The sequence below is a fragment of the Oncorhynchus nerka genome, linkage group LG10 (assembly GCF_034236695.1).
Source record: "Oncorhynchus nerka isolate Pitt River linkage group LG10, Oner_Uvic_2.0, whole genome shotgun sequence".
NCBI lineage: Eukaryota > Metazoa > Chordata > Actinopteri > Salmoniformes > Salmonidae > Oncorhynchus > Oncorhynchus nerka.
This window is the reverse complement of record NC_088405.1, coordinates 45,613,609-45,628,470: the sequence shown is the minus strand read 5'-3', so window position 1 is coordinate 45,628,470 and position 14,862 is coordinate 45,613,609. Positions and strand designations below refer to the sequence as shown.

The 14,862-nt window shown below is 46.3% G+C and overlaps 1 protein-coding gene across 3 annotated transcripts in view; it reads right to left on the bottom strand.

Annotated features, from left to right (window-relative positions):
* The window catches only part of LOC115135377 (cadherin-23-like), a 171,483-nt gene that overhangs the window by 54,520 nt on the left and 102,101 nt on the right, over positions 1–14,862 (bottom strand). For all 3 annotated transcript variants that reach the window (XM_065023447.1, XM_065023448.1, XM_065023449.1), the window contains 5 exons: positions 6,367–6,469; positions 5,952–6,077; positions 5,581–5,784; positions 3,375–3,833; positions 3,018–3,134 (listed from right to left, as the gene is read on the bottom strand). In XM_065023447.1, coding sequence (XP_064879519.1) covers positions 3,018–3,134; positions 3,375–3,833; positions 5,581–5,784; positions 5,952–6,077; positions 6,367–6,469 — 1,009 coding nt within the window. The remainder of the gene's footprint in view (positions 1–3,017; positions 3,135–3,374; positions 3,834–5,580; positions 5,785–5,951; positions 6,078–6,366; positions 6,470–14,862) is intronic.

The window sequence follows — 14,862 nt, the reverse complement described above, 5'->3', positions numbered from 1 at the left end:
TGCTTAGAATTCCGTGGCATTATTTTATAGTATGAATAATACAATCGAACAACGCTGAAAAAAATACAAGGTATATTTTCTCCAAACGATGACTGAGTTTGCATATTCTGTGTTGAGTGGATAACAAATAAATAAGAACTCCTATATGCTTAATTTAGTGTTATTAATGTAACTTTAGTTGTTCGACAAACATTGGGCTACATGTTTTATAATACATTGTAAGTCTGCATGAGCTCAGCTTTGTTTTTTTTGCGCAGGCTGTACACACGTTATCAGTCTCTCAATCACAATTTGACAAGCAATTGATAATGCCTAGAATTTCATGGCGGCCTTAATGCACACTAAAAAATTGTTTTACGCAATGTGGGTGACGCAACAAATCAGAACATTTAGCTTTAAATGTTGATAAACTATTAGGATATTTCTTCCCATTATTAGCACAGCAATGCACACAAGGAATTAGGCTAGAAGCTAAAATGTTCCATTAGCGGGAAAACTCCATATCTTCCCCAAACTTGAAACGCAGCCGCTGGTTTATGTATGCCAGTTAGGCTCCACACTCCTTGTAAAGTGGATTAATGATCTTAATTTTAAGAAGTTATTTGGCCACTTCACTTGCGATACCAACCTTATCAAAACATATAGGCGTATGGAATAGGCTACATGAGGTATGCGACTATGATTCATAAAAGGTCGCGCAAAAAAAGGCATTGTTTCTTGCCTTATGCTGGGCATCATTCACAAGTGATAATATATCATTCACAAGTGAAAAATTATCACCCATCAGACTATTCTTGATTTAATCTTGTCTTTACATATACTAAATAATATGTGTGAATTTTTTTTTGATTTAGAATGTAACATTATCATGCAGATGTCTCGAAACAGGGGCATAGGAAAAAATACATGTCATATACAGTCGGAAGTTCACATACACCTTTGCCAAATACATTTAAACTCCGTTTTTCACAATTCCTGACATTTAATCCTAGTAAAAATTCCCTGTCTTATGTCAGTTAGGATCACCACTTTATTTTAAGAATGTGAAATGTCAGAATAATAGCAGAGAATCATTTATTTCAGATATTATTTCTTTCATCACATTCCCAGTGGGTCAGAATTTTGGCCCATTCCTCCTGACAGAGCTGGTGTAACTGAGTCAGGTTTGTAAGGCCTCCTTGCTCGCACACGCTTTTTCAGATCTGCCCACAAATCTTCTATAGGATTGAGGTCAGGGCTTTGTGATGGCCACTCCAATACCTTGACTTTGTTGTCCTTAAGCCATTTTGCCACAACTTTGGAAGTATACTTGGGGTAATTGTCCATTTGGAAGACCCATTTGTGACCAAGCTTTAACTTCCTGACTGAATTTTTCTCCCTCATGATGTCATCTATTTTGTGAAGTGCACCAGTCCCTACTGCAGAAAATCACCCCCACAACATGATGCTGCACTCCCGTGCTTCACGGTTGGGATGGTGTTCTTTGGCTTGCAAGCCTCCCCCTTTTCCCTTCAAACAGTTCTATTTTTGTTTCATCTGACCAGAGGACATTTCTCCAAAAAGTACGATCTTTGTACCCATGCGCAGTTGCAAACCGTAGTCTGTCTTTTTTATGGTAGTTTTGGAGCAGTGGCTTCTTCCTTGCTGAGCAGCCTTTCAGGTTATGTCGATATAGAACTTGTTTCACTGTGGATATAGATACTTTTGTACCTGTTTCCTCCAGCATCTTCACAAAGTCTGTTGCTGCTGTTTGTTTTATATTCCGTCTCTCACAGTTGAAGTGTACCTATGATAAAAATTACAGACCTCTACATTCTTTGTAAGTTGGAAAACCTGCAAAACCGGCAGTGTATCAAATACTTGTTCTCCCCACTGTAGGTTGGATGGGCTGAAGGAAGCTGAGGGTTGGGATGTGGAATTGGAGACAAGTGGGAGTGGAGTTGCTGGGCGGGGATAGAATGATGGTCAAAGATAAAAGTAAAAAAATAAAGTCAAAATAAAAAGTATGTTTGAATAACACCGAGGGGCAATGTTGTAACAGCTAATGCCTGAGGATTATGCCGCACAGGTGTTTGTACACATGCATATACACAGACTCTCAAGTAAGAGTCTTGGGGGTGGGGTCTCGGATAGTTGAGGGGCAGCTCTTGGGAAATTGAGGGGGGATCTTAGAAGGCTGGTGGCCTGGCGGTTGGGAGCTTGGTCTGGTGGCTGATGGGTCGCTGGTTCGGGTCCCCGTTTTTCACCTTGTGGGAGATCTGTCGACGTGCCCTTGAGCAGGGCGTTGACCCTGGTTGCTTCTGCAGATCGCTCTGGATGGGAGTCTGTTAGATGACTGAATGTGATGTAGATGGTGAGCGGCTTCACTGCAAGTAGATTGTATGTTTTATAGACGCATTGTATGATAAACCGAGAGCAAATGGCAGCCAAAGAGCTGAGCCACAGATCTCAGAGATATACTACAGAAAGTAACTTTGATTGTAAACTACATCAAACTACATCCACTGTGCACACGCCTGTTCGCAAAGTTATCTGGAGATATGGAATCAGAGCATGATAATGTTCTATTTCACACCGAGGCTTGGTGGTTATCGTGGGTGAATGTTGCAAAGATTTTTCGCATTGAGAGAGGAACTGTTGTCAATCACAATGGATGTATAAAAAAACAGCATCAAACCCACCCATCTCATCAGTGGTGGTGAGATAAAATACATTATGCCAGACTAATTTGCAATTGACTGTCATAGCCCAAAATAAAGATGTTAACATTGGCTGTTAATTACATAATTGTTTTCACATGGTTGGGGTCAAGAGACCAAAAAAGTTTGGGAAGCATTGCTTTCAACCTATTTTGAGCGGATTGTAGTGATTGTGGTTTGTGTGTATGCTTGTTTTTAGCATGAGCTGCACTAAATCATTTCCTAACAACAAAGTGCTGAATCTTGAGGGACATATAGGGCCACAAAACGGTGATAAAATAACAAACAAAAGTAGGGTGATTTTAGATGACGCCTCACCATTAGGTACGCTGACTGACATGTCGATGACATCACTGGCATTGTCATGCACCGACACAAGGATCTCAAATGTGGCCACCAGCTCTCTGTTGAGTGGGTTATGCACAAACACAGCACCTGTGGGAACACACACACATATACACACACACACATACAGGTCACATATACACACAATTATCACACACAAACAGGCTCACATACATGCACATGTACATACACACTCCCACATGCATGCACGCACATACACACACTTACTTATACTGCATAAACATATTTACACAACATCCACAGAATCTGACAGGCAACTAAGTAAAGTACAATACTAAACATTATCTACTGTGTATGTTGACTACTAACCCGTGTGGAAATCGATGCCGAAAGACTCTTGCAGCCCATCTACAGGGTTATTCCCATCATCCTTGGCCTCCACAGAGATTATGTAATATTCCAGCCGGGGTCGTAGGTCATGATCCTCGGCGGCGAGCGTAGCCACCACCACGCCTGGCGGTGTAGACTCGTTTACATTGATAGTCGTCACGGGTTCAATGAAACGCGGTCGTGAGTCGTTGACATCATCCAGGATGACCGACAGGGTGGCAGTGCCCGACAACGAGGGCGTGCCGCGGTCTGTAGCCAAGATGACCAGGCGGTAGGAACCGCGCTCCTCACGGTCGAGGATGGCGTTGCCCACCAGAATGGCGCCAGACAGGGAGTCGACTATGAAGCGGTCCTGCGCGCCACTTTCCAGCCGGTAGAGCAGCCAGGCGTTAGAGCCTGAATCAGCGTCACTAGCAGACAGCTGGGTCACCACCACACCTAAAACAGAGAGAGAGGAAACAGGACACAGGGGTAAGGATAGAACACAAGGGGCAGGTTTCCCAGACATAGATTAAGCCTAGTCCTGCACAAAAAAATTATGTTTCATGGAGAAACTCCATTGAAATGTATTTTTTGTCCAGGACTAGGCTTAAAGGGGAAATTTGCCATTCAAAAAATAAAAAAGCTGTCACTCCGCCACTGTCTTGGTACACAGCTCAGTTTTTCACAATTCCTGACATTTAATCCTGATACAAATTCCCTGTTTTAGGTCAGTTAGGATCACCACTTTATTTTAAGAATGTGAAACATCAGAATAATAGTAGAGAGAATGATTTATTTCAGATTTGATTTCTTTCATCACATTCCCAGTGGGTCAGAAGATTACATTGCTATGCAGACGACACACAATTAATCTTCTCCTTTCCCCCTTCTGACGACCAGGTGGCGAATCGCATCTCTGCATGTCTGGCAGACATATCAGTGTGGATGACGGATCATCACCTCAAGCTGAACCTCGGCAAGACGGAGCTGCTCTTCCTCCCGGGGAAGGACTGCCCGTTCCATGATCTCGCCATCACGGTTGACAACTCCATTGTGTCCTCGTCCCAGAGCGCTAAGAACCTTGGCGTGATCCTGGACAACACCCTGTCGTTCTCAAATAACATCAAGGCGGTGGCCCGTTCCTGTAGGTTCATGCTCTACAACATCCGCAGAGTACGACCCTGCCTCACACAGGAAGCGGCGCAGGTCCTAATCCAGGCACTTGTCATCTCCCGTCTGGATTACTGCAACTCGCTGTTGGCTGGGCTCCCTGCCTGTGCCATTAAACCCCTACAACTCATCCAGAACGCCGCAGCCCGTCTGGTGTTCAACCTTCCCAAGTTCTCTCACGTCACCCCGCTCCTCCGCTCTCTCCACTGGCTTCCAGTTGAAGCTCGCATCCGCTACAAGACCATGGTGCTTGCCTACGGAGCTGTGAGGGGAACGGCACCTCAGTACCTCCAGGCTCTGATCAGGCCCTACACCCAAACAAGGGCACTGCGTTCATCCACCTCTGGCCTGCTCGCCTCCCTACCACTGAGGAAGTACAGTTCCCGCTCAGCCCAGTCAAAACTGTTCGCTGCTCTGGCCCCCAATGGTGGAACAAACTCCCTCACGACGCCAGGACAGCGGAGTCAATCACCACCTTCCGGAGACACCTGAAACCCCACCTCTTTAAGGAATACCTAGGATAGGATAAAGTAATCCTTCTCACCCCCCCTCCCTTAAAAGACCTAGATGCACTATTGTAAAGTGGCTGTTCCACTGGATGTCATAAGGTGAAAGCACCAATTTGTAAGTCGCTCTGGATAAGAGCGTCTGCTAAATGACTTAAATGTAAATGTAAATGTACATACACTCAATTAACATTTGGTAGCCTTTAAAGGCACAGTCAACTTAGTGTATGTAAACTTCTCACCCACTGGAATTGTGATACAGTGAATTATAAGTGAAATAATCTGTCTTGTAAACAATTGTTGGAAAAATTACTTGTGGCATGCACAAAGTAGATGTCCTAAACGACATGCCAAAACTATAGTTTGTTAACAATACATTTGTTGAATGGTTGAAAAACAAGATTTAATGACTCCAACCTAAGTGTATGTAAAACTTCCGACTTCAACTGTATACACGCATGAATGCATGAATTGAGTCACACAGACACAAGACACAGACACACCCATCCACACCAACACACGCTCACCAGTGGGGCTGTTCTCAGGAAGGTGCACAGTTAGGCTGGGGGGGTTGAAGACAGGGGGGTTGTCGTTCTGATCCAGGATTGTCACAGTGAGGGGTACACTGCTGTTGAGACCCCACACATCCTCCCCCACCAGGAACAGCTCCACCCGAGGCTCCACAAACATCTCGCGGTCCAACAGCGCCACCTGTCGCACACGCACCACACCTGCAAGGGAGAACAAGGGAGAGGTACAGGCAGTGGCTTCATTGGTGATGACTTCAAAGGTGTTCTAATTAATTGCATGTGTGTATTGTTGTGAGCGAGAGTGTGTGCATGTGTTTGAGTGTGCATGCATTAGAGGAGTGTGATTGAGTGATCAATATGTGTGTGACCTGTATCAGAGTCCACAGTGAAGAGGTCCTGTCTTGTTCCCAGCAGATGGTACCTGACCACAGCGTTGGGCCCAATGTCTTTGTCCTCAGCCAACACAGGTCCGTTCAACATTGACACAGCACTGCCTAAGAGAGGGAGAGATGGAGAAAGGAAGATGTGCGTGAAGGCAGAAGGGGAGAGGACAGTTAAATGCAAGAGTTGAAGAGGGAAAAGCAAGAAAGATTGATGAAAGAGGGAAAGATTGAGATTGGGGAGAGTGGGAAGAGAGAGAAAAATTAGTGATAGAAATAGAGGAAAGCAGAGATAGGTAGTGGGTGCCAAGTTAGGGACAGAGGTAGCAGAGGAATTATACATTATCAATTGAAACAAACAGACACACAGACAGACATAAAAACACACCAGTGAGGTTGTTACCTGTGGGGGAGTTCTCAGTGATCTCAGCCCGGTAGCTGGTCTGTGTGAATATGGGCCTGTTGTCATTCTCATCCAAAACTGTGATCACCAGCAGTTCTGAGTCCTGGAGAGAGGAATGGATGGCGGGGACGGTGACAGATTGGGTAGGGAGGGATGGGTGGATAGGGAAGGGAAAGAGGGAGGGGCAAAGAAGAAGGTGAGAAATGTTCTCAATAAAAAAGCAAATAGCTGTAATTTCATACAATATTTGAAGGTTGAGTGTCATTGAATAATGCCGTCAATGTAGAGCTGGGCAGTATGGTAAAAATCAATACTTGAAAATACAGAGGATCAACAATATTGCATTCTTTCCACATTATTTTAGACAGGCTTTTGAAGAAGTAACTATTTTTCATAAAATTGTACAGTTATCTTAGCTAGCTGAATTGCTAGCTGAATTGTTTACTTGTTGCTAAGCAGTTGCTAAGCAGTTGCTAGGGACTCTCCTGGAAGAAGCTAGCTAGCTTACAAATAATAACAACAAAAAATATCTAGTTAACAGAAGAAAGGAAGACAAAATAAGGACAGAAGAAAAAGGAAAAGAAAAAGGACAACAAAGTGAAACCTCTAAAGAAACAAGAGACCATAATACAAGAAACAGCACTATAGAGAGATAGAACAACAACAACGCAGCCACTGCCAGCTAGCCTACTTCAGCAGTACTGTATCATTTGAATTATTTTAGTCAATAAGATTCCTGCTACGTAAGCTTAACTTTCTGAACATTCGAGACGTGTAGTCCACTTGTCATTCCAATCTCCTTTGCATTAGCGTAGCCTCTTCTGTAGCCTGTCAACTATGTGTCTGTCTATCCCTGTTCTCTCCTCTCTGCACAGACCATACAAACGCTCCACACCGCGTGGCCGCGGCCACTCTAATCTGGTGGTCCCAGCGCGCACGACCCACGTGGAGTTCCAGGTCTCCGGTAGCCTCTGGAACTGCTGATCTGCGGCCAACAAGGCAGAGTTCATCTCAGCCTATGCCTCCCTCCAGTCCCTCGACTTCTTGGCACTGACGGAAACATGGATCACCACAGATAACACTGCTACTCCTACTGCTCTCTCTTCGTCCGCCCACGTGTTCTCGCACACCCCGAGAGCTTCTGGTCAGCGGGGTGGTGGCACCGGGATCCTCATCTCTCCCAAGTGGTCATTCTCTCTTTCTCCCCTTACCCATCTGTCTATCGCCTCCTTTGAATTCCATGCTGTCACAGTTACCAGCCCTTTCAAGCTTAACATCCTTATCATTTATCGCCCACCAGGGTCCCTCGGAGAGTTCATCAATGAGCTTGATGCCTTGATAAGCTCCTTTCCTGAGGACGGCTCACCTCTCACAGTTCTGGGCGACTTTAACCTCCCCACGTCTACCTTTGACTCATTCCTCTCTGCCTCCTTCTTTCCACTCCTCTCCTCTTTTGACCTCACCCTCTCACCTTCCCCCTCTACTCACAAGGCAGGCAATACGCTCGACCTCATCTTTACTAGATGCTGTTCTTCCACTAACCTCACTGCAACTCCCCTCCAAGTCTCCGACCACTACCTTGTATCCTTTTCCCTCTTGCTCTCATCCAACACTTCCCACACTGCCCCTACTCGGATGGTATCGCGCCGTCCCAATCTTCGCTCTCTCTCCCCCGCTACTCTCTCCTCTTCCATCCTATCATCTCTTCCCTCTGCTCAAACCTTCTCCAACCTATCTCCTGATTCTGCCTCCTCAACCCTCCTCTCCTCCCTTTCTGCATCCCTTGATTCTCTATGTCCCCTATCCTCCAGGCCGGCTCGGTCCTCCCCTCCTGCTCCGTGGCTCGACGACTCATTGCGAGCTCACAGAACAGGGCTCCGGGCAGCCGAGCGGAAATGGAGGAAAACTCGCCTCCCTGCGGACCTGGCATCCTTTCACTCCCTCCTCTCTACATTTTCCTCTTCTGTCTCTGCTGCTAAAGCCACTTTCTACCACTCTAAATTCCAAGCATCTGCCTCTAACCCTAGGAAGCTCTTTGCCACCTTCTCCTCCCTCCTGAATCCTCCTCCCCCTCCCCCCTCCTCCCTCTCTGCAGATGACTTCGTCAACCATTTTGGAAAGAAGGTCGACGACATCCGATCCTCGTTTGCTAAGTCAAACGACACCGCTGGTTCTGCTCACACTGCCCTACCCTGTGCTCTGACCTCTTTCTCCCCTCTCTCTCCAGATGAAATCTCGCGTCTTGTGACGGCCGGCCGCCCAACAACCTGCTCGCTTGACCCTATTCCCTCCTCTCTTCTCCAGACCATTTCCGGAGACCTTCTCCCTTACCTCACCTCGCTCATCAACTCATCCCTGACCGCTGGCTACGTCCCTTCTGTCTTCAAGAGAGCGAGAGTTGCACCTCTTCTGAAAAAACCTACACTCGATCCCTCCGATGTCAACAACTACAGACCAGTATCCCTTCTTTCTTTTCTCTCCAAAACTCTTGAACGTGCCGTCCTTGGCCAGCTCTCCCGCTATCTCTCTCAGAATGACCTTCTTGATCCAAATCAGTCAGGTTTCAAGACTAGTCATTCAACTGAGACTGCTCTTCTCTGTATCACGGAGGCCCTCCGCACTGCTAAAGCTAACTCTCTCTCCTCTGCTCTCATCCTTCTAGACCTATCGGCTGCCTTCGATACTGTGAACCATCAGATCCTCCTCTCCACCCTCTCCGAGTTGGGCATCTCCGGCGCGGCCCACGCTTGGATTGCGTCCTACCTGACAGGTCGCTCCTACCAGGTGGCGTGGCGAGAATCTGTCTCCTCACCACGCGCTCTCACCACTGGCGTCCCCAGGGCTCTGTTCTAGGCCCTCTCCTATTCTCGCTATACACCAAGTCACTTGGCTCTGTCATAACCTCACATGGTCTCTCCTATCATTGCTATGCAGACGACACACAATTAATCTTCTCCTTTCCCCCTTCTGATGACCAGGTGGCGAATCGCATCTCTGCATGTCTGGCAGACATATCAGTGTGGATGACGGATCACCACCTCAAGCTGAACCTCGGCAAGACGGAGCTGCTCTTCCTCCCGGGAAGGACTGCCCATTCCATGATCTCGCCATCACGGTTGACAACTCCATTGTGTCCTCGTCCCAGAGCGCTAAGAACCTTGGCGTGATCCTGGACAACACCCTGTCGTTCTCAAATAACATCAAGGCGGTGGCCCGTTCCTGTAGGTTCATGCTCTACAACATCCGCAGAGTACGACCCTGCCTCACACAGGAAGGCGCAGGTCCTAATCCAGGCACTTGTCATCTCCCGTCTGGATTACTGCAACTCGCTGTTGGCTGGGCTCCCTGCCTGTGCCATTAAACCCCTACAACTCATCCAGAACGCCGCAGCCCGTCTGGTGTTCAACCTTCCCAAGTTCTCTCACGTCACCCCGCTCCTCCGCTCTCTCCACTGGCTTCCAGTTGAAGCTCGCATCCGCTACAAGACCATGGTGCTTGCCTACGGAGCTGTGAGGGGAACGGCACCTCAGTACCTCCAGGCTCTGATCAGGCCCTACACCCAAACAAGGGCACTGCGTTCATCCACCTCTGGCCTGCTCGCCTCCCTACCACTGAGGAAGTACAGTTCCCGCTCAGCCCAGTCAAAACTGTTCGCTGCTCTGGCCCCCCAATGGTGGAACAAACTCCCTCACGACGCCAGGACAGCGGAATCAATCACCACCTTCCGGAGACACCTGAAACCCCACCTCTTTCAGGAATACCTAGGATAGGATAAAGTAATCCTTCTCACCCCCCCCTTAAAAGATTTAGATGCACTATTGTAAAGTGGCTGTTCCACTGGATGTCTTAAGGTGAACGCACCAATTTGTAAGTCGCTCTGGATAAGAGCGTCTGCTAAATGACTTAAATGTAAATGTAAAATTTTGCAACAAGAATGTTTAGTAATACTGCTGGACAACACAGCAAAGAAATTCACTTATTGGCCTAATCTAAAAACTACAGGTTTGGGTCAAATCCAATACAACACAACACAGAGTGAAACCCGCTGTATTTTCAAGTATTGTCAAATCGAATCAAATTGTATTTGTCACATACACATGGTTAGCAGATGTGAATGCGAGTGTAGTGAAATGCTTGTACTTCTAGTTCCGACCATGCAGTAATATCTAACAAGTAATCTAACCTAACAATTTCACAAAAACGACCTTATACACACTTATTTACACTTGTAAAGGAATGAAAAATAATATATACATAAAAATATATGAATGAGTGATGGCAGAACGGCAAAGGTAAGATGCAGTAGATGGTATAGAGTACAGTATATACATATGAGAAATGTAAGGTATGTCATGACTGTCCTGACCAGGTCAGGTTACAGGAGACCACAACCCTACAGATTATCTCTCAACCCCAATAGAGGAGGAGAGATCTAGGGGTCTGAAGATGTGGGGGGTTTTATGACCCCTCACGCCCCTGGTAAATCTCAGGCCACAGACAAATTCCTTTGTTCTGTTACTATGGAGAACCAGCCTCAGAACATTAAACATGAAATAAAGGGACTTTGGAACAATGGTTTTCGTCAGCCACAATGGTGGTCATGACGATAGATAGAATGTGAAAATGTATGTCATTTTTGTTTTGTTATTAAAGGTTAATAGATGACGTTATTACAAAAACATTGTAATGTGAAACGTTTTCTTAGTATATGTTTGATGTTTATACATTATATGTTGTATGGAAAATATCCAAATCAAAGAGAATGATTTGGGGTAGATGAAATGTTAAGTTAGTTGTCTAAAATTGGATTTGAATAAATTGCCTCATTAACTTGGTACACCCAGAGAATTGCCCTAAAGGCGGTTACGCCCACTTCTGACCCAAGGGTATAAAACCTGTGAGTATAGAATTTACAGGAAGTCTACGTGACCCAAGCTGCAGCAAGGTCTAAAAAGTAAACGAACCCAGAACGCAACGCAAGATTGAGGACAAAGAAATCCTTTTCTACCCAAGCTACGGATGAGTAGCTGTGTCGAAGCGGGTGAATTTCCGCCTGGCTACTCCAACCTCGGCCAACAGCTCCGCCCCCCCCGCAGCTACTCGCCCAAGCCTCTCCAGGTTCTCCTTTACCCAAATCCAGATAGCAGATGTTCTGAAAGAGCTGCAAAACCTGGACCCGTACAAATCAGCTGGGCTTGACAATCTGGACCCTCTATTTCTGAAACTATCCGCCGCCATTGTTGCAACCCCTATTACCAGCCTGTTCAACCTCTCTTTCATATCCTCTGAGATCCCCAAGGATTGGAAAGCTGCCGCAGTCATCCCCCTCTTCAAAGGGGGAGACACCCTGGACCCAAACTGTTACAGACCTATATCCATCCTGCCCTGCCTATCTAAGGTCTTCGAAAGCCAAGTCAACAAACAGGTCACTGACCATCTCGAATCCCACCGTACCTTCTCCGCTGTGCAATCTGGTTTCCGAGCCGGTCACGGGTGCACCTCAGCCACGCTCAAGGTACGAAACGATATCATAACCGCCATCGATAAAAGACAGTACTTTGCAGCCGTCTTCATCGACCTTGCCAAGGCTTTCGACTCTGTCAATCACCATATTCTTATCGGCAGACTCAGTAGCCTCGGTTTTTCTGATGACTGCCTTGCCTGGTTCACCAACTACTTTGCAGACAGAGTTCAGTGTGTCAAATCGGAGGGCATGCTGTCCGGTCCTCTGGCAGTCTCTATGGGGGTGCCACAGGGTTCAATTCTCGGGCCGACTCTTTTCTCTGTATATATCAATGATGTTGCTCTTGCTGCGGGCGATTCCCTGATCCACCTCTACGCAGATGACACCATTCTATATACTTCCGGCCCGTCCTTGGACACTGTGCTATCTAACCTCCAAACGAGCTTCAATGCCATACAACACTCCTTCCGTGGCCTCCAACTGCTCTTAAACAGGTAAAACCAAATGCATGCTTTTCAACCGTTCGCTGCCTGCACCTGCACGCCTGACCAGCATCACCACCATGGATGGTTCCGACCTTGAATATGTGGATATCTATAAGTACCTAGGTGTCTGGCTAGACTGTAAACTCTCCTTCCAGACTCATATCAAACATCTCCAATCGAAAATCAAATCAAGAGTCGGCTTTCTATTCCGCAACAAAGCCTCCTTCACTCACGCCGCCAAACTTACCCTAGTAAAACTGACTATCCTACCGATCCTCGACTTCGGCGATGTCATCTACAAAATTGCTTCCAACACTCTACTCAGCAAACTGGATGCAGTTTATCACAGTGCCATCCGTTTTGTCACTAAAGCACCTTATACCACCCACCACTGCGACTTGTATGCTCTAATCGGCTGGCCCTCGCTACATATTCGTCGCCAGACCCACTGGCTCCAGGTCATCTACAAGTCCATGCTAGGTAAAGCTCCGACTTATCTCAGTTCACTGGTCACGATGGCAACACCCATCCGTAGCATGCGCTCCAGCAGGTGTATCTCACTGATCATCCCTAAAGCCAACACCTAATTTGGCCGCCTTTCGTTCCAGTTCTCTGCTGCCTGTGACTGGAACGAATTGCAAAAATCGCTGAAGTTGGAGACTTTTATCTCCCTCACCAACTTCAAACATCTGCTATCTGAGCAGCTAACCGATCGCTGCAGCTGTACATAGTCTATCGGTAAATAGCCCACCCATTTTCACCTACCTCATCCCCATACTGTTTTTATTTATTTACTTTTCTGCTCTTTTGCACACCAATATCTCTACCTGTACATGATCATTTATCACTCCAGTGTTAATCTGCAAAATTGTAATTATTCACCTACCTCCTCATGCCTTTTGCACACAAGACTCCCCTTTTTTTTTCTCCTACTGTGTTATTGACTTGTTAATTGTTTACTTCATGTGTAACTCTGTGTTGTCTGTTCACACTGCTATGCTTTATCTTGGCCAGGTCGCAGTTGCAAATGAGAACTTGTTCTCCACTAGCCTACCTGGTTAAATAAAGGTGACATTTTTTTTTTAAATAAATAAATTCAAGTCGAACCATCTCCCATCGAATCGTGGTACCTAAAGGGTTTCATTCCTATGCTGTGAGCTCTGAGCTACAGAGCTGTCTGTCCTCAGAAGACCCCTTCCAGAGCAAAGGGTGAGGGAACAGACTCCTAAGCCAAAAAGGACACTGACATCGGGAGGACGCTCAGAGAGGTGCGCCGGAGTAGTGCGTCATCGAACAGCTGAAGGCCTACACAGAGAATCCTCGGAGATCATCCCCACGTAATTACATCATTATATTCTGACCCATAAGAACGGCAGTTTAGGGCAAGGCTAGGGTTAGAATAGCATAGCTGGGGCCTCCCGGGTGGAGCAGTGGTTAATTAAGGGTGCTGCAGCGCCAGCTGTGCCACCAGCACATCTGGGTTCGCGCCCAGGCTCTGTCGTAACCGGCCGCGACCGGGAGGTCCGTGGGGCGACGCACAATTGGCCTAGCATCGTCCGGGTTAGGGAGGGCTTGGCCGGTAGGGATGTCCTTGTCTCATCGCGCACCAGCGACTCCTGTGGCGGACCGGGTGCAGTGCGCGCTAACCAAGGTTGCCAGGTGCACGGTGTTTCCTCCGACACATTGGTGCGGCTGGCTTCCGGGTTGGATTCGCGCTGTGTTAAGAAGCAGTGCGGCTTGGTTGGGTTGTGTATCGGAGGACGCATAACTTTCAACCTTCGTCTCTCCCGAGCCCGCACGGGAGTTGTAGCGATGAGACAAGATAGTAGCTACTAAAAACAATTGGATACCACGAAATTGGGGAGAAAAAGGTGTAAAATTCAATTTTAAAAAAAGAACTTAAAAAAAGAATAGCATAGCTGACAAATTCACCCAAATGTATATTTCTCATGTACTTTATTTTTCTCTCTCTTTTGAAATCCCCATTGTGGGTAACACGCGCCATAGTGTGTTGGCCCGCTATACTAAGTTCTAATCAATAGCCTATAATGTGTTTCGTCTATGTGTATGTTTTATTATCACTTTAGCTTTTTAGTAAATAAATATTCAACTAAGATTGGTGTGGTACGAACTCATTGGTGAGACCCGGGTCCGTGCAGATTCACGGGCTCTACGAAGTTCAGAACGAGATAGGTAGAGGCAACTGGTTAATTAGCTGTAAAATCTATTTCTGATATTCTTTGAGTTTATTTGGGAAATACAAACTCAATAAAAACTGGTTTTCCCATGGTGCCCCAGGTTAATGAGTTAATAATTGATTGATTCAGTTAATCACGCAATTAGACACTTTAATACATACGACAGGTATGTAAACATTATATAAAGTGGCATTGTTTAAAGTGGCTAGTGATACATGTATTACCACAAGATGGCAAGATACAGTAGATGGTATAGGGTACAGTATATACATATGAGATGAGTAATGTAGGGTATGTAAACATATAAAGGGGCATTGTTTAAAGTGGCTAGTGATACATTTATTACATA